The sequence below is a fragment of the Mastigoproctus giganteus genome, chromosome 7, assembly GCF_048544385.1.
Source record: "Mastigoproctus giganteus isolate SK-2022 chromosome 7, ASM4854438v1, whole genome shotgun sequence".
In the NCBI taxonomy this organism is placed as follows: Eukaryota; Metazoa; Arthropoda; class Arachnida; order Uropygi; family Thelyphonidae; genus Mastigoproctus; species Mastigoproctus giganteus.
Genome location: NC_143581.1, coordinates 104,665,918 through 104,693,203, shown reverse-complemented (window position 1 = coordinate 104,693,203; position 27,286 = coordinate 104,665,918). Strand labels below are relative to the sequence as shown.

At 38.7% G+C, this 27,286-nt stretch overlaps 1 protein-coding gene across 1 annotated transcript in view; it reads left to right on the top strand.

Annotated features, from left to right (window-relative positions):
• eIF3l (eukaryotic translation initiation factor 3 subunit l) overlaps window positions 1-27,286 on the top strand; it is a 425,669-nt gene that overhangs the window by 161,572 nt on the left and 236,811 nt on the right. The window contains exon 9 of the mRNA XM_090377051.1: window positions 23,016-23,106. Within this exon, the coding sequence (XP_090233177.1) occupies window positions 23,016-23,106 (91 nt within the window). The remainder of the gene's footprint in view (window positions 1-23,015; window positions 23,107-27,286) is intronic.

The following is a 27,286-nucleotide window of genomic DNA, read 5'->3' as shown; positions in this document are numbered from 1 at the left end:
CTTATCTGACTACACAATTACTTGCATGGTTTTTTTCATTGTCCACTACCCTGAGTGCGGTACCACACAATTAATACTTTAATCTAGGATTGGTGCCTCCCATATGTAATGAAATATATGAAATATGAAGTATTAAATATAATGAAAGTACCATTCATTATACAGGATGAGTCACGAAAAAGTAGCCCCGTCAATGAAACTACAATACATGCACAAGTGGGTAAATGGATAGTACATTACCTGCCGTTAAAGAAGATGTTGGAAATGACATGGAATCACATGGAAGACTGCTACACAAATTGGAGCAGTGTGACATTGGAGGCAAATTGCTGCTATGGATAAAGGGGTGGTTGAGGGGGAGAAGACAGAGAGTGGTAATCAATGGACACTGCTCATCGTGGACTAATGTTATTAGTGGAGTCCCTCGGGTCTCAGTGTTGGGTCCATTATTGTTTTCTGTATTTATAAATGATATTGATGATGGTATATCAAGTTTAATGTCCAAGTTTGCAGACGATACAAAGGTAGGCAGGTTTGTCAAGGACACTACTGACACTATGCTGCTGCAACAGGATCTGGAAAGGTTGAGCAGATGGGCTGAGAGGTGGCAAATGAAGTTTAACATTTACAAATGTAAAGTACTACACATGGGAAACAGCAACCCCAGAGCAACATATCAACTCTGTGGTACTACACTGACAGTGGTAGAGAATGAAAGGGACTTGGGGGTGGTTGTGCAGGCAGATATGAAGTTCTGAGCAGTGCAGACGGGCTGCAAGAGTAGCTCATGGAGTATTGTGAATGATATACAGGAATTTTTCCAGCAGGGATAAGGAGGTGATTATTCCCTTGTATAAGGCAATGGTCAGGCCACACCTAGAGTACTGTATACAGGTCTGGAGGCCTCATTTCAAGAAGGATGTAGAGCTGCTGGAACGAGTACAGAGAAGGGCAACAAGATTAGTGAATGGAACAAAGGGGTGCTCTTACGAAGAAAGGCTTAAGTTTTGCAAATTACAGTGTCTGGAGACTAGGCACCAGCGAGGTGATCTGATAGAGGTGTATAAAGCCTTGAATGGTTTGAGCATGCTCAATGCTGATGGGATTCTTCCTCTAGCTCAGAATAATCACCTGAGAGGGCATAAATTCAAATTGAGGAAAGACAGATGTAGGATAGACGTGCGGAGATTTGCCTTTAGCCAGCGGGTGGTTGGTTGGTGGAACAGACTTCCATCCCTTGTTGTGGAGGTTGATAGCGTAAATAGGTTTAAGGCTCAGCTGGACAGGTATTTTGAACGAACAGAGGGGTGAAGTGGAAGTGGGTTTTTTTTGGCCGATGCTGCATAAGCTTGCTTTCTTGCATCAAATGCCTCTACTAATGCTAATGACCTCCTTGGGCCACAAGACAGTGCTGAGCCCGCATCAGCATATTTTGGCAAACTTTCTGCAACGCTGTACCATCAATGCCCGCGATAGCAGTATGTTCTCCTGTAATTCCTGAAGAGTGTTTGGGTTTGTCTCATGAACTTTCCCCTTAAGGTAGCCCTAAAGGTAAAAATCACATATGGACAGGTCTGGGGAATGTGGGGGGCCATAAATCTTTGTTGACAGTTCTTCCATCTAGAAAGGCTTCATGAATTGGTGCCAGCACTCTGTGGGACGTATAGCAAGTGGCCCCATCTTGTTGAAATGTGTACCACTCCTGCTCTTCAGGGGTTAATTGTGCATAAAAGCTTTCAAATATTGCAAGGTAACACAACAGTTGTCTCAAAGAAGGGCCCTACGATCCACCGTGCTGATATGGCACACCATACTCTGATTTTTTTCGTCATGAAGTGGTTCTTCATGGAGATGGTGTGGATTTTCAGTTGCCCAGTACCTTGTGTTTCGAGAATTGATGTGTCCAGATAAATGAAATCAGGCTTCATCTAACATAAAATATTGAGTTGGATCGAGCATCCCATCAATGACGTGTTGAGTAGCCACTTGCAATAATTTACGCATTTCACTTTATCTGTCCCTTTTAATTCCTGCACGCACATTACACAAAATGGCTTCAAATTTAGAGAGTGCAGTACACGTACACATGCCTGACTTACACTGACTTGCCGGGCTAATTTCCAGGTATTCTTCCTGGGCTTAATTCCATTCTCTCACGAATATCGCACACTACAGTTGGCATACAAATAGATGGGGCTCTGTTCTTTTTCGCATTGAGGACATTTCCTGTTTTGCACAACTTTTTCTTCAGTTACTATATACAGTGTTTTGCTGGTATCGCAGCAGTGGGGAACTGTTCTGCAAAAATTCTTCTTGTTTCCTTAAATGAACCTGCATGCACATATGCCTCAACAATTGCAACTCTTTCTAGAACTGAATAAGGCATGAATGATGCAGAAAACCATTTGTACATGAGACATAAACTGGATTACGTCCAGCAAAATACTGTCTTCCAATGAGATTGACCTTGAGGGGTGACGCATGCTACTAATCTATGAGGGGAAGATTTGTTTGTGCAGGTGGCTAGTCACGTGGTGTGTTGATTGGCTGCTGGTTCTTCCAAGCGTGGAGCGGGGGGGCTACTTTTTCATGACTCACCCTATATTAAACTTCAATAGCCACTTCTCAGCCCATCTGCCTAATTTTTCTAGATCGCATTGCAGTAGCATACATTAATACTGTAATTAACAACCCTGCCAACTTTTAAATCATCTAAAAACTTAAACTTTAGGCCTAATTTGCCTTCATCAATATCATTAATAAATATAGAAAACAGTAATGGGCCAAGCAATGAATCCTGTAGGACTCCACTAATACCACTAGTCCAAAAAGAGCAGTGCCCACTGATAACCACTCTGTCTTCTCCCACTCAACCATTCCTTTAATGCCACACAGCTCCAATTTGTACAACAGTATTTTATGTGCAACAGCATCAAAATCTTTCCTGGAATCCAAGTATATGATATCAAAATTATTTTTTGCATCCAGTTCCTTTGTCACTGCAATCAAATCAAATTTGTCAGACAAGATCTCTCCTTAGCAAAGCCATTCTGTGAATGAAGTATAACTGTACTCCTGCTCAGATTGTCCTGAATTACTTCTGTAACTAGTGACTTCGTTGTTAAAGCAATAGCTAGGCCATATCTTGAATACTGCATGCAGATCTAGGAGGTGCAGAGAAGAGCAACAAGATTGGTGAAGGGAGAAAAAGGGTGCTCTTACCATGAAAGGCTTTAGTTCTGCAAATTGCAGCATCTAGAGACTATGTACCTGTGAGGTGTTCAAGGCTTTGAATGGATTCCTTCCTCTTGCTCAGACTACACACACGAGGAGGCATAAATTTAACTAGGCAACTAGTGTTGTGGAGATAGGCAAGTTGCCCGAGAGCTGCTTAATAGGAGGCTGGTGTGCCATCTGGTGTGGTTTGTTGGTTGAATACAGGTCACCTAATTTGTGATTAGGTGACCTGTATTCAATTTGTAATCGATGGTTAGGGATTAGGGTGAATACCTATATGGATATTTGGGTAAATGCAATTTAAGGATTTCATTTTGGTGATTACAATTAAGGATTACTTTTTTTTTTTTTGTAATGTTATCCACTGGACAAGGACTGGTATAACCTTTCTACAGGGTAACAGGCCATGTGTACCCAGTGGGATAACTAATATACATATTTACATATCCCCCTTCGGTGATTTTAACCTTGTGGTGCTTTGGACTTTATTATAAGCTGTAGGCGTGATGTAGCGTGTTAGCTTTGTTGTTATTTATATCCCATTTGTTATCTAATGTAAAATATCCAGCAGAGTTTGTGCTATGAAGCGTTGGGATTGTTATAGGTTTATTATAGTCGGATCAGCATGAGAACTGCTATTATAATTATTGTTGTATTAGGGGTTGAATTTGGACGTCCGGGTTGCAGTGCAGTCAGACAAACCTTGTCTGAACGTAATGAACCCGAGGGTCTAATGAGAGCCCAAACAATTGCTCTGTGACCCTATTAGGGTTGGTTTTGGGGTGATGTAGGGTTAAATTGACTTCTATGGTGCTTTAACGTGGTATCTGATGAACTTGACAGACATTTTATTCTGAATTAAATTAGTTTTTAGTTTCTGTAATGCATCCGGTATGTTTTCCTGGTTACTACATATGTGTATTATTCTATTAGTCTGATTTCTGATTACATTACCATATATTTGTTTAGTTAAATTGGTCTCCCAGTTTGTGAGTATAATGGCTTGGAAATCAAAGTGGTCTCTTTTGTCAAAATGTCCTGTGTAGATTTTATTTTCTTTGATTCTGATTTTGCTGTCGAGGTAGATGGCTTTTGGGGTTGGTACGTTCGATGGTCATATCTGTGGGATATATTACTAGTGCTAATTTCTCAAATTTATCACAGTTGACAACTAAGACAACGTTAATGTATCTGAAGAATGTTATGTCGTCTTTAATTTTGCTTTCGTAGTAGTGTAAGTAAAGGTTGGCAGTGGAACTCAAGCTGCTTGCTCCCATTGCTACCCCCCCTACTTTGCATGTAAATGCTGTCTCCCATAAGTTAAGCCTAGCCAGTACTGTTTACTACAGCCTAGACCTTCCCGGTTTTCTTCGTAGTAGTCTGTGAGCACCCTTTTTAAATTATTGTGTGAAAGGCTGGTAAATAGATTTTTAAAGTCGTAGGTGGACACTTTGCTGATGTTATTATTTTGATGTATTCAATGTATTTTCTATTGTCTGAAATGAACTTGGTGTTGGTGAGGTTAGTAGATATTGTACTTAGTTTGGCCTCCAGTTTTTCACTGGGGTTTTTAATAATCTGCAGCTTACCAGAACTTGATGGAATTTTGGAATCCAGTAAACAGAAGGAAATCTGGTGTTATCAATTTATAATTTAACTTTTTTGTGCATGGCTATTAGTGTTTTAGTAATAGTGCTATGGATGGAGTTGGTGATTTTATGTTTTGCTGTTGTTCAGTTCTGTTTTGAGTGTGTCTGTGTAGAATTTTTTGCAGATAATACTGAAGTTGTTATTGGGCTTGTCTGTGCTAGCTGTAACAAATGTTTTGCAAGTCTTTGATTTTGTTATTTATTCTTTTTAGGTTGTATTGTTTGTAGTTATATTGGTGTTATATACAACCTCTGAATCGTGCCATAATGTGATCTGAGGTGCACTGGTGTTAATCTAAATTTGGAACGCTTCCCCACTGGTGTGTTATATTTATAAGCTAGTTTATAAGCACATTGTAAAAGATCCATTCTAATTGATCTTTGTATGCTTTCTAGGCTGGTGTGGGTGTTTCGTCTAAATTTCATTCCTTTAGCCATGATTTTTCTTTATTGTAGGATCTTTGACAATGTTAAGGTCACGTGTGATTATGTGCTTATGGTATGGTTTTGTGTAATCTTTATACAGTAGGCTCTCAATTTTCCAGGATAGATGGTAAAAAACAAATCCCAGATAATGGATTTCCTGGTTAATCCAAAAATACAAAACTCCCCAACCTGCGTAAGGATACGTTCCAGGACTTCTTACTTCGTCGAGTTTTATGTAACTCGGGAATGACTAATAACGTATTGCTACTATATTATTATTGACAAATCTGAATTTCGTGATACTTGTTAATGTTTGGTCATTTTGATACATCCTTATTATAATGATTCCTTAGAGATTTAACAGATTCACTGTTTTCAAACTTTTGAATAATTTCAAGTTTTTGTTTAATTGAAAATGCAACACTTTTGCGTTTACCCATCATTTTCGCGATTTCTAAGCAAAAAAAATGCTATAAAAAAAATTCTGACATCCCTGACAAATAACGAAACAAAATTTGTCCTTTTGTGCTGCAACGGAACACAACAAATCGACGCGATGCAATAAAACAAAGTAAAATTTGGTCTCTCTCTTTCTTTTCTTTTTCTTTTTTTTTTGAACGGCGGGTGTGAAGACAGCAGGGATTGCAAGATAATAGGTACACTAATCTCCCAGTGACAACTTATGCCTCTTGTCACTTATTTAAGACTTGCAAAATATCTGTTTATACCTATTCTAGTTATTACTTACATTTTTTGATTTCTGATTTTTTTTTTTAATTTGGAGTTTTAATCTTAATTTAATTAAAATTTTAACTTTATTAAAATTTTAATTTTAATCTGCTTCCCGGTTAATCCAATCCCGATTAATCGAGTGTCTGCTGTATTTGTTTTCTTTGCAGTGACAAAGGGGTTCAATTTTATTCAGGTTTTGTAGTTGCATAAGGTCATTCCGATGGGCCTAGCATATCTGTGTTTGATTTTTATATTGATTTTATCTATAGGTAGGTTTCTGGTGGTTTTATCAAAGACTTCTTTGAGGTTAACATGGTCGAAAATGCGATTTTGGTATTTTACTATGCAGTATTCTTTTGCGTTGTTTTCGGGGCGGGTGAATCCGAATTTAAATCTGATAATGTCTTCTATGGTGTGTTTGAGATGTATGTTTTTAAAGGAGTATCATAGGCTGATTTTATTCAGGGCTTTTAGTTTGCTGTGCTTTAGTGAAAACAGGGTGTTGTGGATGGTTTTAATTTTAATGGGGTCGTTATCCCATTCGGTCAGCAGTAATTCAAAGTTAAGTTTCTGTGCATTGGTGCTGTTGTGTTCTTGTTGAACTTTATTGTTTCTTAGAGCGTTGCTATGTATATTTTTTAACTAGTTGGAATATTGTGTATGTGCATTGTTTCGCCCCGGGGTAGGTGAAGTTTTGGCCATTGAACCTATTGTTTAATCCATATGGGTATAGGGTTTTGTATTGTAATATGTAGAGGTCTTCCAGAATTTCCCTTTTTTTTGTATTTTCTTCTATAGCTAGTATAGCTATAGATATATCGGTGAACTGGTAAACTAAAGTTAACTAAAATTAACAATTACAGTTTATAAAATTTATTTGATTTACTTGAATTATTAACATAGGAATCCATAACTTAACATGAGTACTTACAAAGCAAAACTGTCATTGAGACCACAGAAACAGGTATGCCCTTGGAATTCTTTTAGTATAGCTATCTATCTGCTCAAAGCCCCCAAGTAGCAGAGAGACGGCCATGTGAAAGAAAGTCACGTTCCTATTTTATAATTTTATTAGCTTGATCCCACGTTAATAGTTAACATGGAACTATAGGCGATCCAACAACTGCTAGTACAACTACAGCTAGCCAGTTAGTTACTGATAATACTTCCTGACAAAAAAAAATTTCACCAATACTCAAACCAAAATCTATCGGGATCTTGACCTAATATATATATATAATATGTGATTTGTAGAATAAATAAAATGCCTGTGAAAATGGAAATGAAAAGTTCACAAGGTGCTAGAACTAAGAGAAGTTTAAGGGATAGTAGAAAGTGGAAGTGAAGTGAAGTGAAGTGGTGGTTAAACAGGTGAAAGAATTTGAAAAACCTAGAGCAAAAATGAACTGGGACTGAGGAAAAAAAAAAGGAATATACAAGTAAATAAATAAATAAGACTATATTCAGGTATGGGAGGGCAATTTTAGCAAGTGGTCGAATCAGGGGATGGTAAATATACATAATCTGAATATAGTAGATGAAAATATGATACATAGCCCGGAAATTCATCAGGGGACTACTCCTGACCATGTACCAGGCACTGCGTTTCCAAACTTGTCTGTAGTATTAGAAAAAAGGGGGCAAATATACAGCCTTTTATCGTAATACAAGTAGAAAAGGTAGTCCCTACTCAGTGCAAAACATGTAAATTAAAATTAAAATAAATACAAATTTACAAAAGTGTAATGTCGAATATAATACAAATGTATGTGAAGTTCATGAAAAAGTATAGACCAGCAAATGGTATAGAGAATGGAAAATTCTAAGGGAGGGGGAAGAGGAGAAAAGAAGTTCAAAAGAAAGCGAAAATAGCGATAGGATTTAGGATAGATGGAGCATTCGTATCACCCTCGTATTGCACTAATAGTTTTTACGAACAGGAAAAAATAGAAAAAGACAGTATAAAGGAAAAAAGTGTAGAAAAGGTCATTAAAAATACTGAACTTACTGGGTGTGTAAGGCCTTACACTCTGCAGGCCAGAGTGTAAGGCCCAACCTTAAAGAAAGGGTTCTGGTATAAGCAAGCAAGCATTAGTAAAAATGAGTGTTAATACCATAGGCTTGTAGAGAAGAAGGGAAATCAAAACTAAATGTTACCTGGAATCATTAAATAGAGTGGAGGAGCGACGTACACAGCCAGGAAGCGAAAGGAAGAAAATGACAAGTCACCGAGTTTATATGGATTTAGAGAAACATATAGTGATGACCCCTATCGTTGAAAAAAATTTTTGTGAAAGATTTTTTTTTTTTTTTTTTTTAAGGAGCATTAGCAACTAAGGCCATATTGCTCTGGGGATATGCGGTGGTCATTCCCTGACCTTTCCCCATCCTCCGTATTTGATGGTCACGGGCTCGAACCCTGGTCTAATCAAGAAGCGTGTGCTACGCACTGCCGCTCCTGCCCACCTGGCTACGAAGGTGCCATTTTTGGGAAAGATGGCCTAAAAACATAAAACGTCAAATAGAAGGCTGCGGACATACCAAAATGTGAAGGAACATGTGAAACAGAAAATAGAACAAGAATAATTCCGAACTACAAGAGATAAAATACGATAAAATATAGAAGATCAGATAACAGGGCTTATAGATTACGGCTCCAAACTTCCAAGATGACACACCGTGGTAGAAAGAGAAAAGCACAGTTAGGCACACCTGCGGTTGATTGGAGGTTTAGAGAATCCATTGAAGAGCATGGCAGAAAATCAACAGGTGATTTGCTTGTCTATACTTTTTCATGCACTTTACATATTTTATTTTCATTTTAATTTATGTGTTTTACACTGCTTAGGGACTGCCTTGTCTACTAGTATAACGATAAAATGTTGCACATTTGCCCCCCCCCCCCCCTTTTTTTTTTCTAATACTATAGACAAGTTTGGAAATGCAGTGCCTGATACATGGTCAGGAGTAGTCCCCTGATGAATTTCCTGGCTATGTATCATATTTTCATCTATTATATTCAGATTATTCATATTTGCAATCCCCTGATTTGACCTCTCACTAAAATTGCCCTCCCATATCTGAATATCGTGTTATTTATTTATTTACTTGTATATTAATCCCCCCCCCCGTACCAGTTCATTTTTGCACAGTTGAAAGAATTTTTCAATTCTTTCACCTGTTTCGCTTCCACTTTCTACTATCCCTTAAACTTCTCTTAGTTCTGGCACTTTGTGGACTTTTCATTTCGATTTTCACAGGCACTTTATTTATTCTACAAACCACACATTATTTATATCCTTTGGCTTCCTTTTTCTGCTTATTTTGCTTCTTAATTGTTATATATTACTACTATATATATATATATATATATATATATATATATTATTTTTTATTATTATTATTTTTTCCCCCTTTCACTCACTCATTCATCATTTTTGCACATACCAGGGGGGTATGCAATGGTTTATAATGTAAATTTAAATACTAATACTTAATAGTTAAGCTAAATAAACAAGAATATAAAAAATTAAAACTAGGATTAGTGTGTACTTAACTGCAACATTTATGGTTTGTGCTCTTTTTCTCACACACTATCACTCTCATTCGTTTTTCTGGCTTTCATTTCATTTGCTCAACCCTTGCTTTCTGCACTACACTTTCTGAGCTCCTCAACTTAATGTTATTCTTCAGTTGTGGTGCAGGCCTAGCCACAAGTTTTCTGCAGGCCAGGGGAGAATGCAGTGATATTGTTTGTGTTAGTATATAAAGTAAGGTAAATTATTATTAACTTTGTATTCTTTCGGGCAATCACATTTGCTCTTCCTTTATTCCCGTTCACCGTAACACTCCCATTCACTCTCTCTTTCTGTCATGCTGCATCACTTTTTTTTCACCAAAACTGACATTTATTCCCTTTTACCATCATTCCCAATTCACTCAGTGCCCAGCCTGTCTATTCATTCTGTCTTTCATTCTCATTCATTCTATATTGCATTCCCTTGCCTACTAGCTTACCGATATTTTTCAGTCAATCTGCTTCCCAGGTTCCTACACGTGGCAGGGTACTCCTTGGGGGGGGGGGGTACCCATGTCATTCAGGTTTTGTCATATCCGGTTTCTGTCAGGGTGCAGAATACTGCTCTCCCGACAGTTTTTCAGTGGTTGTCTGGCGTGGTGGGAAACGTGGTAAATTTTTATTATTGTTTAATTGCTGGGGGAAAGGCTGATCTTCCCTTCTTTGGATAATTCTATGCATTTTGAATGCTTTCTGTGTGAAGGTTGTAAAGGCTTTATGGTTTTCCTCATCTATAATGAACAGATGTTCTCCCCTGGGAAGGGGGGGGGTCAATCTGTGCTATTAGCTGTGTTCTGGGGTGTCATAAATTATACATTCATATAGAATGTGCCCAGTCTTTACTCTCGCCACAGGTGCAGTTTGGGTCACCAGTCAGCCCTATGGAGGTTAGTTTCACCTTTAGAGAGCCATGACTGTCAATATAAATGTTGTAAAAACTCTAGGGACATACCACATAGATGGCTTTGTGCTAACCATTAACACTGTGGCAGAAACCATTTGGTGGTAACCAGACCTCTGGTTTCCTGCACCCACTTTGTTTGCCATAGCTCATGGAATTTTGTGGCTATTCTTTTTCTTTCAATGATGGTGTTTGCTGTATCAAGGGCTATCCCCAGAAATTCTGTGGGTATGCCCTTTTTAAGTCTATAATATAAGCCTCTTTTGGCTACTTCCAGATAAAGTGGGAGAGCTCCAGCCAGCAACTGTAGCACAGGAAACTATAGACACGTTTAGTGAGTTCGTCTTTTATCTTAGAAACTTTGTTGCACCTAGTGTCCATGGAGCTGGTGCCTCCGTAGCCAGGTGGGCAGGAGCAGCAGTGCGTAGCACATGCTTCTTGATTAGACCCGGGGTTCGAGCCCGTGAGCCACCAAATACGGAGGATGCGGAAAGGTCAGGGAGTGACCACCGCATATCCCCATAGCAATATGGCCTTAGTTGCTAATGCTCCTAAAAAAAAAAATAATAAGTTCAAAAAGTCCATGGAGCTAGAATGACTCCAGGCTTGAGAGTAGTGTGGCCACAGTACTGAGCAGGTGGTAGGGGGCATGTGCTGACCTGTAGTTGCTAAATTGGTCACAGCATATGGGCTTTTGGTATACTGAAGTTTCCAGATGCAAGCCTATGCACCTCACTAGGACATTAGGAAGGAAAGGGCATTGCTTGACTCTAATTCTATTGTGGACTGGATGATATTAGATAGGGAGTTGAGATGTTGTGGTAGTTGTGTCTCTGAACCTCGGGGGATAATAGATATCGTCAACATAATGATGACACCAGAGCCTGACGGAGACCGGCAGGTTCAGGAATATGTACTCCTCCATTGCAATGTTTAGCAACAACGGAACTGACGGGGATGCCCATAGCTGCACCGTGTATTTTTCTGAAGAGAGAGTCATCAAATGTGACCACGCTGCCAGAGGGCAGTATAGATATCCTCCGTGGATAGAGATGGTCTATCCAGTAATCTGGTGTCTCTATTCAAAAGGTGCTTTGTATATACAATGGCTTGCTGCACGGGAATGGAAGTAAATAAAGAGACTACGTCAAATGATGCTGTGACCTTGTCTTCAGGAACAGTGAGGTGTTTGATGAGGCATAGGAATTCTTCACTGTTTGAAACGGTATGACTGGTATTTCCTACTAGGGGTGTTAGTAGATGGGCGACGTACTTTGGCCATTCCTATGTTGGAGAATTTCAGCAAGAGACAATTGGTCTTAAAGAAATGCCTGGCTTGTGCACTTTCGGTAGGCCATAGAAATGGGAAAGCTGGCAGCCCGTGGTGTGTAGTTGCCAACGTGTGGACTCGAAATCTTGCCGGACTTAATGATTTTTTTGTTTCTGCCATTACATGACACTGAAGAAGATGATATGGTTGTATAAATAAATCACTATGTAACTTCAAAATATTTCACTGAAGAATCACGAAATGGCCTCTATGGAGGTCACAATATGGCAGTCTCCAGTACTAACTTCCCACCAAGATATTGTTTGTTTCTGCCATTACAGAGTACTTGGGAAGATAATATGGCAATATATACAAAGTACTATGTTGTTTAAAGGCAAAGCTTAACTTTGAAATAAAACACCTGGCCAGCATAACCTAGAAGGTCAAAATAGCAAAAAAAGATGACCCCTGAACATATTGCACCGACCAAATATCCAAAAATACGAAGTAGAATACGCAACCCAACAGTTTTTGGTGAACAAGAAAATTATAGTTATAAGTTGACAGTTAAAGTGTCACTATGTCTGTGGTAGCCATTATAGAGAAAGACAGATAAAAATGCTAACAAAACACGATTTGGAGTACAATCCCCCGACTGGCAACCTCTAAAAACTGAATCGCTGCACTCACCATACATTTGTAGTTATTATTATATTATTATTATTATTATTATTATTATTAGCCATATGGTGCAAGGAAGCCTGAGGCTTATGCTGCACCAGCCAAAAAAAATTTGAGTTACCCTGTGTGTGTGCGTGAGGGAAGTAGAAGGAAATCACCAAGAAAGAGAAAAATGATGATATACTTAGCCGTAGGCAGAGGTGAAGGTGATTCTTGCACAACTTCTATTAGAATAAGTAGCGACCTGGAGCGAGGGGTATTGGGGGTTTCAGGGACGGATGGCAGTCATCGTGAAACAGGTGGGTATATGGGATGTATTAGAGTAACTAAGAATAAGAATAGGTGCATGTATACAATGCTAGAAGTATAGTAAATAAATTTGATGAATTTGAAGTGTTGGTCAAGACGTCAAATGCGGATATTGTTGGAATATCAGAGACGTGGTGTAACACAGATATAAGGAATGCCGAACTGGAATTTGGGGAGTACAATGTGTACAGAAAGGATAGACAGGATAGGAAGGGAGGAGGTGTTATGCTGTTAATTAAGAAAAACATAAAATCAAAAGAAGTGCATCCAGTTGATATAGATGAACAGTGCACTGTTGAGTCAGTTTGGTGCGACATAAGCAGTGCTAAAGCAAAAATAAGAGTAGGAGTGTGTTATAGGCCTAATGACTCGAATGAGTACAATGAACAATTGTACAGAGAAATAGAGTGGGCTAGTAAATCGGAATGTCTTATAATGGGGGATTTAACTTCCCAGATATTGATTGGAACTTGTGGGTTGGACACTCACACACTAGTCAGACTTTTGTGGATTTATTGGATGATTGTTTTCTGCAGCAGCATGTTCGAGAGGCAACCAGAGAAAGTAATACTCTTGATCTGGTTATCAGCAGTGATCATTCATGTATTAGGAATTTGCAGATAAAAGAACCACTAGGTGGGAGTGATCACAGTGTATTGACGTGGGATTTACTTAAAGATTTAATTACCATTAGGGGTAAAGGAAAGGGTTTTTGCTTCCGTAAAGGCGAGTACAGTGGTCTCCGACAGTTTTTAAATTCTGTACAGTGGGATCAACTGACGATGTTACCAACAGTAAATTCTAAGTGGAAAGCATTCAAGGAATTAATCGTGGAAGCTACTAAAAGTTTCATACCTATTAAGAAATATTGTTCAAGGTTTAGGCCTAAATGGTTGTCAAATGAACTAATGAGACTCGTAATAGAGAAGAAAAATGCATGGGATGCATATAAATTATCAAGCGACTCAGAAGCCTATGGCAGATATAAGCTAGTCTGTAATCAGGTGACAAAGGAGGTTTGGCAGGCGAAGGCAGATTACGAGAAATTCTTGGCATAAGATGCTAAGAAAAACAGCAAGGATTTCTTTACTTATATAAACTCTAAAAGGAAGGGGATTAATATGATTGGTCCACTTGACATCGATGGTTCGACTGTTGATGATCCTGCTCAGATAGCAAACAAACTGAATGAGTATTTTGCATCTACATTCACACGTGAGGAATTAATAAGGTTTGAAAATGGCAGAAGGTTATCAAATTGTAGCAGGGTGCTTAATAATTTTGTAATAACTGAGAGCAAAGTGGAAGAGAAATTGTTGAAGTTAAACGTAAGAAAAGCACCTGGGGTGGATGGGATCTATCCAGTTATATTAAAGGAGGGGGCAAAGCAACTAAGCAAACCCTTAGCCATAATTATGAGAGCATCCTTGGACTCAGGGGAGGTTCCCACGGACTGGAGATGTGCAAATGTATCCCTAATTCACAAAGGGGGGATCAAAGGGTGATACGAGTAATTACAGTCCAGTTAGTTTAACTTCTGTTCCGGGTAAAATAATGGAGTCGCTGGTTAAAGATGCATTGCAGGATCATCTAGACAAGACTGTAGCAATAATTCAGACACAACATGGGTTTGTTAAGGGAAAGTCTTGTCTGACAAATTTGATAGGATATTATGATGTGGTTACAAATTAACTGGATGCAAAAAATAATTTTGATATCATATATTTGGATTTCAGGAAAGCTTTTGACACTGTTGCACATGGAAGACTATTGTACAAATTGGAGCAGAATGGTATTAAGGGTAAGTTGCTACAATAGATAAAAGGATGGTTAAGTGCGAGAAGACAGAAGGTGGTAATCAATGGGTGCTGCTTTTCTTGGACTAATGTTATTAGAGGAGTCAGACAGGGTTCGGTGTTAGATCCACTGTTGTTTTGTATATTTATCAATGATATTGGTGAAGGTATATCAGGCTTAATGTCGAAGTTTGCAGATGATACAAAGGTTGGCAGGGTTGTTAATGACAGTAATGGCAGTGTGCTACTGCAACAGGATCTAGATAATTTGGGCAGATGGGCTAAGAAGTGGCAACTGAAGTTTAACCTTGACAAATGCAAAGTACTGCATATGGGTAGAAGTAACCCCAGAGAAACGTACCAACTGTGTGGTACTACACTTAAGGTGGTAGAAAATGAAAAAGACGTGGGAGTAATTGTGCAGGCAGATATGAAGTTTTCTGAGGAATGCAGACAGGCTGCCAGGGCAGGCCATGGGGTTTTGTCAATGATATATAGGAATTTTGCTAGCGGGGAAAAGGAGGTGATTATCCCCCTGTATAAGGCAATGGTCTGGCCACACCTTCCTAAAATGAGGCCTCCAGACCTGTACGCAGTACAGGTCTGGAGGCCTCATTTTAGGAAGGATGTAGATTTACTTGAACGTGTACAGAGAAGGGCAACAAGATTGGTGAGGGGAATGAAGGGATCCTCTTACCAAGAGAGGCTTAAGTTCTGCAAATTGCAGTGGCTGGAGACTAGGCACCTGCGCGGTGATCTGATTGAGGTATATAAGGCCTTGAATGGGTTGAGCACGCTGAATTCTGATGGGATCCTTCCACTTGTTCAGATTACGAACCTAAGGGGGCATAAATTCAAATTAAGAAAAGACAGATGTAGAATAGATGTGCGGAAATTTGCCTTTAGCCAGCGGGTGGTTAATTGTTTGAATAAACTTCCATCTTTCGTTGTGGAAGTTGATAGGTCGAATAAATTTAAGGAAGAACTGGACAGGCATTTGGAGGGAATGGTGTGATTTTTTTTTTTTTTTTTTTTGTTGGCTGATGCTGCATAAGCTCATACATTTGCTTTCTTGCATCACATGCCACTACTACTACTACCAGATGTTTTTTTTTTTAGAAGAGGGATGGTCAGTGAACACAAGATTAAAATAGATTATCCATAGCTAACTAAAGATGCTAAATCACAAAGCATGGGCTAGCCCAGTCTGTTGTACAAAAAGGACAGACAGGATAGGAAGGGAAGAGGGATTATACTGTTAGTTAGGAAACATAACATCAAAGACAGTGCATCCAGTTGACAAGGATAGCCAGTGTAATTGAGTCAATTTGGTGTGGCATAAGCACTGTGAAAGCAAAATTGAGAGTAGGAGTGTGTTATAGGCCAAATGACTGATAAGTACAACGAACAACTGTGCAGAGAAGTAGTGTGTGTGTGTGTGTGTCAGTAAATCAGTATATCCTATAATGAGGAGGAATTTTAATTTTCCAGATATTGACTGGAACTTGTGGGTTGGGCTTTCGCACACTAGCAAGACTTATGGATTTATTGGATGACTGTTTTCTAGAGCAGCATGTTCAAGAGGCAATCAGAGAGAGTAATACTCTTGATCAGATTATCAGCAGTGATTACAGTGTACTGATGTGAGATTGACTTAAAGATGTAACTACCATCAAGAATCATGAAAAAGGTAAAGGGTAAGGTTTTTGATTTCGTGAAGGTGACTACAGTTGTCTCAGGCAATTTTTAAATTCTATACTGTGGAACCAACTGATGGTGTTACCAACAGCAAATTCTAAATGGGAAATTTTCAAGGGAAATATCTTGGAAGCTAATAGGCTTTTCATACCAACTAAGAAATACCGTTCGAGGTTTAGGCCTAAATGGATGTCAGATGAACTAATGAGACTTGTGGCAGAGAACAAAAATGCATGTGATGCATATAAATTATCAGGCCACATAGAAGCCTATGGTAAATATAAGCTTGTCTGTAATCAAGTCACAAAAGAGGTTAGACAAGCGAAGGCATATTATGAGAAATATTTGGCAAAGGATGCAAAGAAAAACATCAAAGACTTCTTCACTTATGTAAACTCTAGAAGGAGACGAATCAGATTCGTCCTCTTGATATCAATGGTTTGAACATTTATGATCCTCTCAGGTAGCTGACAAACTGAATAAGCATTTTGCATATAAATTACACATCAGGAATTTTGTACGGAAGTGCAGGCTAGAAGTTATCAAAATTTAACGGAGCTAAATGATTTTGTAATAACTGAGTGGAAAGTGGAGGGGAAATTGTTGAAGTTATTTATAAGTATGGCACTGGGGGTTGGTGGGGTTCTATCCAGTTATATTAAGGGATGCAGCAAAGCGAGTAAGCAAACAGGGGAAAAAAATGGAGTCACTGGTTAAACACACAGGATGTGTTTGTTAAGGGGAAATCTTGCTTGATCAATTTGATTGGACATGAAAAACTGCTGAACAAATTCACATAAAAGTATGGCATTAAAGGTAAGTTGCTGTTATGAATAAAGGGTTGGTTGAGTGGGAAAAGATAGAAAGTGGTAATAAATGGACACTGCTCTTTATAGATTCATGTTATTAGAGGAGTTCTCCAGCGTTCGGTGTTGTGCCCATTGTTGTTATCTATATTTATTAGTGATATTGAGGTTATATCAGGCTTAATGTCCAAGTCTGCAGATGATACAATGGTTGGCAGGTTGTTAATGACAGTACGCTGTTGCAGGAGGATCTCGAAAAGTTGGATGGATGGGCTGAGAAGTGGCAACTGAAGTTTAACATTGACAAATGCAAAGTCCTGCATGTGGGTAGTCATCATCATCATCAGCCATTTTCAATCCACTGCAGGATGAAGGCCTCTCCAGCAACTTTCCAGTTCCTTCTGTTTTGAGCACTGGCCATCCATTTACTACTCAAAAACTCATGAATTTCATCTATCCATCTCCGCCTTTGTCTTCCAGGTTTTCTTCTAGCTCCTCTTGGGTACCATTCTGTTATTTTCTTAGTCCATCTGTCATCATGTCTTTGAGCTATGTGTCCTGCCCAAGACCATTTTAGTTCTTTAGTTTTGATAAGAATGTCCTTTACTTGAGTTTGCTGCCTAATCCATGTGTTTCTCTTCTTATCTAACAGTCTGATTCCCAATATAATTCGTTCCATTCTTCGCTGTGTAGTTCTTAGCTTCTCTTCCATTCTTTTGGTGAGTGCCCAAGTTTCACTTCCATAAGTCATGGTGGGGAGTATACATTGATTCATTATTTTACGTTTCAGACAAACTGGGATATTGCTCTTCAGTATGTGACTATATTTCCTGAATGCTATCCATCCAAAATTTATTCTTCTCTTGACTACCAGCCATTTATCATTATTACAGCTAATAACTTGTCCCAGATAAGTATATGACTCCACCTTTTCAATTACTGCTCCTTCAATCATTATTTCCCTTTCCGTGGCATACTTGTTCATCATTACTTTTGTTTTAGCCATATTCATCTTTAGTCCAAAATCCTTACTAACTGTGCATAACTGATTAAGATTTTCCTCTAATTCTTTGGGATCATGGCTTATGACCACAATGTCATCTGCAAATCGTAAATGGTTTAGGTACTCTCCGTTCACATTGACTCCTTTCTGCGACCAGTCTAATCTTCTGAAAGCTTCCTCAAGGGCAGCAGTAAACAGCTTCGGAGATATTGTGTCTCCTTGTCGAACTCCTTTCTCGATTTTAAATTTGCTACTGTCTTTGTCTAGTCTAATAAAGGAGGTAGCACTCTCATATATTTTCTTCAAAATCATAATATATGGGGTATTTATGCCTTGTCTTTCCAGTGCCCGAAACATTGCCTTATGCTGTATGGAGTCAAATGCCTTTTCATAATCCACAAATGCCAGGCATAATGGTGTTTTATATTCATTTGCTTTCTCCATTAGCTGTGATATTACGTGAAGGTGATCCATAGTTGAGAATCCTGTCCTAAAGCCAGCTTGCTCTTTCGGTTGATTCTCATCAAGTATTCTTTCTAATCTGTTAGTAATGACCCTTGTGAACAACTTGTAGATATGGGATAACAAGCTAATTGGTCTATAATTTCCAATTTCTGATTTATCTCCTTTCTTATGCAGCAAAACTATGATTGCATTATTCCACTGCTTAGGTATCACACCTTTTCTAATGCACTTTGTGAAGAGCCTTGCCAGTTTTTGTGTTATGTCTCTTCCTCCCAATTTTAACAACTCTACAGTAACTTCATCTTCCCCCGGAGCTTTCCGATTCTTCATTTTCTTCAATGCATGTTCTACCTCATCAGGAAGAATATCGGGTATGTCGTATGTGTTGCTACTTTGCAATCCATCTTCCCCACTGCTGGTATCATTCCCTCGCTCCTTGTATAATTCTCTATAGTAGTCTTCTGCTATTTGAATTATGCCTTCTCTGCTGTTTATAAGTACACCATCGCTATTCTTCAGTTTCACTATCATTTGTCTTTCTGTATTACTGCTCATGGCTGCTGATTTAAATCCTTTGTTTTCCCTTAATGCTTGTTCTACTTTTCTTGTGTTAAATCTTCTCATGTGGGTAGTAACCCCAAAGTAACATATCAACTGTGTGGTACTACACTCACGGTAGTGGAGCATGAAAAAGACCTGTGGGTAATTGTGCAGTTAGATATGAAGTTTTCAGATCAGTGCAGACAGGCTGCCAGAGCTGCTCATGGGGTCTTATCTGGGATATACAGGAACTTAGCTAGTACAGATAAGAGGATGATTATCCCATTGTATGGTGCCTCCGTAGCCAGGTAGGCAGGAGCAGCAGCAGTGCAAAGCACACACTTCTTGATTAGACTGGGGTTCGAGCCCATGACCACTAAATACGGAGGATGGGTCAGGGAATGACCAGCTCATATCCCCGGAGCAATATGCCCTTAGTTGCAATGCTCCTAAAAAAAAACAAATAACAACAAATCCCATTGTATAAGGCAATGGTTAGACAACACCTTGAGTACTGCATACAGGTTAGGTGTCCTCGTTTTAGGAAGGATGTAGAGCTGCTGGATCGAGTACAGAGAACGGCATCGAGATTTTTTGTTAAGAGCACGTGTTTCCCTCACCAATCAGTAATGAGAACACAAGATGCTCTCAACAATAAAGGCCTATGTTTTGCAAATTGCAGTGTCTGCCAACTAGGTGCCTGCGAGGTGGTCTGATTGAGCTATATAAGGCTTTGAATGGTTTGAGCAGCTCAGTGTTGATGGGATTCTTTCTCTTGCTCGGATTACACATTTGAGGGGGCATAAATTCGTATTGAGGAAATATAGTTGCAGAATAGATGTGCAGAAATTTCCTTTAGCCACCGAGTGGTTGATTGCTTAAACAAACTTCCATATGTTGTTCATAGTTTAATAAATTCAAGGAATAATTGGACAAACTTTTGGAGCGAATGCATAGGTGAAATGGGATTTATTTTTGGCTGATTTTGTATAAGCTTGCTTGCTTGCATCATTATTCTACTACTAATGCTAATAACTATTTATAAGGCACAATATAGTCTTAGTAGCTTTTGCACCTGTAAACTTAAAACTACTAAACCAACCTCACTGGAGAATTAACAATTTATCCCTCTCTATGTAGAGCGAAAGCATTTGCCAGCAGTTTTATTGTGGTATGGCAATGGTTAGACAACTGCAAGTATTAAATAACATGTGCTCTTTTCAGTTTGCCTAACAGGAAAATTTGATTCTAGCAGAACTAGTGGAAAGGTTATATTGCTGTTCTTGAATTTTCAAGGTATGCCCATTAAATAATGAGACTGTGCACGCGGTCACTACACTGCACAGCATTTTTTTTTTTTTTTTTTTTTTTTTTTTTGATTTGGTAGTTGTTGGCGCATCGGCTTCTGTGGCCATATTGCACCTCCCAAGGTTTTTGTAGTACTTTGATCCAAGCCCGAGGCGGGAATCGAACCCGCGACCTTTGGGTTGCCGGGCAGGTACTTTACCCACTCGGCTAGCCCGGTCGGCTGCACAGCATTTTACAGCCACTGCTATGCCACCTGTGAAACAAAGGCACAGCAGTTGACCAGGAGCTTTTCCTAGTTGCCTGCCAAGTGACATTCCAACCTGCTCGTTCACTTTGCAGTGATACCAGTTTTCATTACCTTATGATTTTGAAGTGTGAGAGAAAAATGACAGAGAAAAAATTTGAATAACAGTCAACCTTAAATTTTTTATAAAACTACAGAAAACACCAACTGAGAGTTGTGGGTTGTTTACATCAAGTTTTGGCAGAAGATACTATGTCAAAGGCTCACATGTTTGAATGGCATAAAAGATTTTTATAAGGAAGTGAGAATGTGAAAGGTGATGAATGACCAGGCTGTCTGATATCCATGAAAACTGATAAAAATGCGGACTGTGTAAGGACATTGATTAGAAGGTGATTGTCGTTTATGCTTTACAATGGTTGCTCCAGAACTGAAAATGGACAAAGAAACAGTTATACAAATTTTAACTGGAAATTTAAAGATGTGTGTCAAGATGGTGCCAAAAATTTTGAATGAAGATCAAAGAATTAAAAATGAAAAGTATCCAAGCTTGTGAAGATGTTTAGAAAAATGAAGATCCAGACTTTCTGAGTACTGTAATTACTTGCAGTGAAAGTTGATTGTTCCAGTACAGCCCAGAAACTAAAATTCAGTCAGTGCAATAGAAGACAAAACAATCCTCCAGACAAAAAAAAAAAAAAGTAAGACTGTTAAAATCAAAAATGAAAACAGTTTTTAGTGTTCTTTGGTATTATAGGAATTATTGTGGCTGAATATGACCTGCCGAAGCAGCCTGTTAATCAAGCACACTAATTTAAAGTTCTTTTGGGAGGATGGTTGGATGCTCCATCATGACAATGCTCCAGCACACAATTCCCTCTCTGTTCACCAGTTTCTGGCCAAAAAAAACAACAAATCCCTGTGTGTGAACATGTACACCAGACCTCTGGTCCCTTGTGTCTTTATTGCTCCTTCCCTAAATTGAAAAGTGTACTTATGGAAACCCATTCAGTCCATTGATGATATTCAGAAAAAAACGATTGAAGTCTTAAAAGGGCTTATGAAAGATGACTTCCAGAAATGTTTCTGTGCTTGGAAGAAATGTATGGAACAGTGTGTTCAAGCCCAAAGCAGTTATTTTGAAGGTGATAACTTGTAGTTATGAAATATTTCTTTATATATATATATTTTATTGTAACAGTCTTGTTTTTTAATAGCCACACCTTGTAATTTAAATAACATTTGCTAATATTTTATTGTTTCTATGTGGAATAAGGAACCTTTTTTTTTTTTTTTAATTATTATGGATAGACAGGCTGATATGGCAAGGTAAATGTATGTAAAAATTAGACTGAGAATTGGATCACATGACTATTCCATTCTGTGTACTTAAATTTAAAAAAATATATATATAATGGACAATAACAAATACGAGGGGGTATTATAAAGGTTCATACCCTTACCTAGAAATGATAGCCCTAGAAAGTTGAAGCTTCACAGTAACTTTAATCCTTTCCTCTGTACTTTCCCCATATATATAGTAACACATTTCTCCCATCTATGGGTCAGTTGTTTAATGCTTTGATCATAGAAGACTGCACTTTTTGCCTGAAACCATGATTCCACTTCATTGATGACTTCCTGAGACAAATCAAAGCAGCGTCCACACAGCTGGTACACCCAGCATTAGTCATTTGTCACCAACCGATCAAAAAAGTTCTGAACATCCCATTGCACAAGTCCAACAGTTGGCGAGAACATTGCATTCGACATTGCTTCTGCAAAGGCATCAGCAATCTTGGAACCCATTGTGCAGAGACCTTAGCCACGTGCGGATGATCGTGTAAAATGCTGTGGGCAGACCCATAATTAATTCCCACTGCATTTGCGATGAAATGAATTGTTACACTGTGACAATTCATGTCATGTCTGTCTGTGGATGTTGACGGCCTTCCTTCTCTTGGCTCGTCAAAGACACCTGCACACTGGAACTCCCGTTTCCACTTTTTTACAGTGTCATAGGATGGACAATTCTGCTTATACACATAGCTTTCATTTCTTTGTCAATTTCCTGAGCTTTCTTGCCCTGCAAATGCAGGGACTTGATCACTGCTCGATACTCCACTTCGTCAACCATAGCGTCCTTTCTCAGATTCCGGATTCCACCTGTGGTGTACAATCACCTATGGGAATGAAATTTCACATATTAGTTATTGAATATGTAGACAACTTATATTAAAAACAGCGTCTTCCTACTGATGTTTTATCTAGGTCAGGATACGAACTTTTTGTACCCCTTCATATATTACAGAAAAAATTACATGGATAAGGTGCCAAAAAAATCTAAATATTAATCTTTATTATGCTTTATAGGTATGGAATGTGCACAGTGTACTGAACGTCCTTCATTCGTTGGTTGATAAATCAAACATTAATCGGCAACTCGAAGTATATACAAGTGGAGGTAAGAATTTTCATTGTGAATATAGATCATAATTATTATTAAAAAAGTAATCACTCTTTTCTACGTACTTTATTCTTTGTGGACTAAAACCAGTTGTAACATGCTTGTTTTCTTCAGTCATAATTGTTAATATATATCACTGGCATTTATTTCCATTTTTGTTATTGGCATTTATTACATTCCAGATAATATGCATTATGTTTTAAACAAGAACAACAAAGCACAAAGTAGCAAGAAAACTTTGGCTGGGGAGACATCAGCAGTGGCTCTCTTGTGAATCACAGCTGCATTCTATAAGAGGGATATGTGGAATGGAGTAGGACCGAGGTGTGTTTTTAGGGACAAAAGTTGACGAGGCAGCTATCATCTTTAAGGATATAAAAGGTGATATTGTTGTATACATTGGCATTAATTATATGAGTAGGAGATCTGGTGATTTTCTTAACAAGTATAGGGTAATATTGAGAAAAATTCTATTCTGAGAGCTTTGCTCTCCATGATGAGAAAAATTGTCAATCAGTTAGATCCTGGAAAGAGAGAGAAGCATGTTAGGTGGGTTGAAAGTGCTAGCTTGGTGAGGGCCATACACATATTGACAGATTAACAGCAGCCACAGATGAAGGAAATGATTCTTGCACTGGTTATGTTGGAACATATAGCAACCTGGGAAGGCCCTGCTGGACAAATTCATGAACAATGCCATGACAGTCAGAGAAAATGACAAGCATGGACTTGATTTTCGAACAAAACATTCTTGCTTTTCCTTTTAAACAGGAAGAAAAGAGAGTTTGCCACTGCATCCTTTGACGCTTGGTTTGTGAATCATACTGATTATACATTTCTGCACCATTTTTACTACGCTTCACTAAAATTTTAATAACAATTCTTTGCTCTAAATTGCAATCACTTATTTTTCTGCCAAGGGGTTAAAACACTGATTCACTTAAAGAGGCACAATTCAATAAAACAACTGATTGCAACAAAACAAAAACTGATCTGTACAGGAAGAAACAAGCTGCAGCACGATATGAACGTTGTTGACATGTGCAGTAGTAAGGTATTGGTAAGCAATGATTCTTGTTTCATTTTAGCCACACTTTGGTATGCACACTAAGGTGCAGTTGTTGGAATTTTAAGATTCCCTAAATTGAAGAGGATCAAAAGGTTTGTGGAAGGAAAAGCAATAGAAGGAGATGGAAAGAAACCCCATGGTGGAATGATAGGATGAGAGAGGCTGTGAAAATCAAGAATAATGCATTCAGGACCTACTTCCAGAACAGAAATGATAAAAATAAGGAGAGATATGAAACCGTGAAGAGAGAGAGACCAAGAGGATAGTTAATGAGAAGACTGTGGTTGGAAGAATGGAGTGAAACTTTACTACAAGATATCGATGGTAAAATATTTGAACGTATAAATACTGCCACAATTTTTAGGGAATACATCTTAGCCTCTTTTGATGTTGTTTCTTTATATACCAATGTACACTTCGATTTTACACTTCAATCTTTACGAGAACTGTTATAGACAACATCTTGGCAAAATGTACTTCCCTTAGCATTAACAGCATTTTAGAGCTCATTTCAGTTTTATTTGACGCTAGGCACTTCCATTTCCAGGACCAAATATTTGGACTCCCAATGGAACTAGGAATCTCAGCCCCCCCCCCCCCACCACCACCACCAGAAATTTACCTAGCCACTATTGAACATCAAGTACTTCAATCTTTCCCCTCAGGCATTAAGCTTTATATGCATAACGCTGATGATGTGTTATTAATAGGAGACAAGTCTACTATTGACAGTCTTTTTATTAAATTCAGTGCAATACATGAAAGATTATACACCCTTGAAATAGAAGCTGACAATAAGATTAGTTTTCTTAATTTTACAATGTACAAAGCAGGCACAAAGCTTGGAACCAAAATTTATAGAAAAGATTCACACACACACACACACACACACACGCACACACACACACACACACACACACACACATTGAAATATTTACACTTTCAATCAGACCCCGGGTGGCAAGCATTTCCATGGCCAAGTGATTATTGAGCGTTTATAGAGTGTTTTTCTCTCCAGTGACTGAGTATTCCTTTGTTTTCTCTTGCATTTATTAAAATTTCTGTTAAGTAGCTCAAATTTCTTAAAAGAAATAAGAAGAGAGCCCAGAAGAAGGAAAGCACTTTTTTCTTTAATTTAGATAGCCTTACTAACCGTACTAACTCTATGCTTGGCCACAAAGCGGCACTGTTCCTGCCTCCCCGTGGCATGGAGGGGCCAGTAACCTGGGTGGTAAAGAGAAACCCCCGGGGCCAAAAGGAGCCATCATGGATAAAAATAATTATCCACTGTTAGAGCCTTCGAGCTCAAGAACAGACACCTCCTTTGACCATGACTTAGGGAATGATCATCCAAAGAGACAAAAGACTAATCAGATGGAGCAACTCTGCCTATCATTTTTAATTTTCCACTCCCTCACTAGTCAGCCTATGAGCAAACTGTCTCCCTTCATAATACAAAAACATTTGGAAGGATTGCGGTATCTCCTAAGACTGTTAAAAGACTGCAATCAGAAGACGGAAGACGTTCATAGTTTCCACCTTCTGCAATCAGAAGGTGGAAACTACGAACAGAACATTCAGAGAAACTTTTACAGCTTACAAAGTTTGCCAGCATTCCAGTAAAAATATCTCCTCATGCAACCCTAAATTCATCTAAGGGTGTCATATCCAGTTGGGGCCTTTTAAATGTCACAGAGGAGGAAATAACCCAAGAGCTGCAGGGACAAAATGTAATTCAAGCAAAACGTATAATGACTAAAAAAGATAATCACCTTATGTTAACCGGGCGACTCCATAGTCAGGTGGGAAGGAGCAGCAGTGCATAGCACACGCTTCTTGATTAGACCGGGGTTCGAACCCGTCACCACCAAATACGGAGGATGCGGAAAGGTCAGGGAATGACCACCACATATCCCGGAGCAATATGACCTTAGTTGCTAATGCTCCTAAAAAACCAAAACAACAACAACAACAACCTTATGTTAACCAGAAATATTATTCTCACCTTCATTACACTCAACTTACCCTCCTCTATAAAAGCAGGTTATTCACTTTGCTGCATCTGCCCCTACATTCCCAATCCTTTACGATGTTATAAATGCCAAAAGTATGGCCACTCACAAACTGTATGCAGAGGAGTTCCTGTCTGCCCTAGCTGTGGGTCCTCAGATCACATACAAGTGACTGTACGACTACAAAAATGACCTGCTCAAATTGCAAAGGGGTGATCATCCTGCATATTCCAAGACATGTGAAAAATGGAAAACTGAGAAAAAAATAGTAAAATACAAGGTTGAGATCAAAGTCAGTTTCCAAGAAGTGAGAAAACTAGTTGTACCTCTTATAGACAAAAATGTAACCTATTCAAATGCTGTAAAAAAGTATCAAACAGTCTCTACTCAAACTGATGTCACAGTTTCCACTAATAAATCAATTTCCGATTGGGTTAGAAATATCCTCTCTGAACAACAACCAAGTATACATAAGCAACAACCCAAACTCTTAGATCAGGCAAATAATACTCCTCTGACAATACCAGTGGCATCTCCTCTTTCAATAGCCAGGTGGGCAGGAGCAGCAGTGTGTAGCACACACTTCTTGTAGACGGCGTTCGAGCCCGTGACCACCAAATACGGAGGATGTGGAAAGGTCAGGGAATGACCACCGTATATTCCCGGAGCAATATGGCCTTAGTTGCTAATGCTCCTAAAAACCAAATAAACAAACAAACAATCCTCTTTCAAAGAGTGCTACCACATCCTATATTACAAACTCAAATGCAATGAAAAATATCCAGGACACAACCATGGACACAGATGGCACATCAATACAGGAATACCCTATTTTAGAAATCTATGCTGAAGAAGAAATGTACACTAGTCGGCCAGTTTTCTCCAAAAAAGATAAACAAAAATTGGAATGTACTAAGCCAGTCACCTTCAAAAAGCAGTCAGATACAGCTCCATCAATTAAACACAAATAATGCCTTGTATTTTACAATGGAACTGCAGAGGCTTTCGTTGCAACACAGATGACATCCCTGATGTAATTAACCAATATTCTCCAGTTGCCCTTTGTCTTCAGGAAACTTACCTAACCTTGCAAATT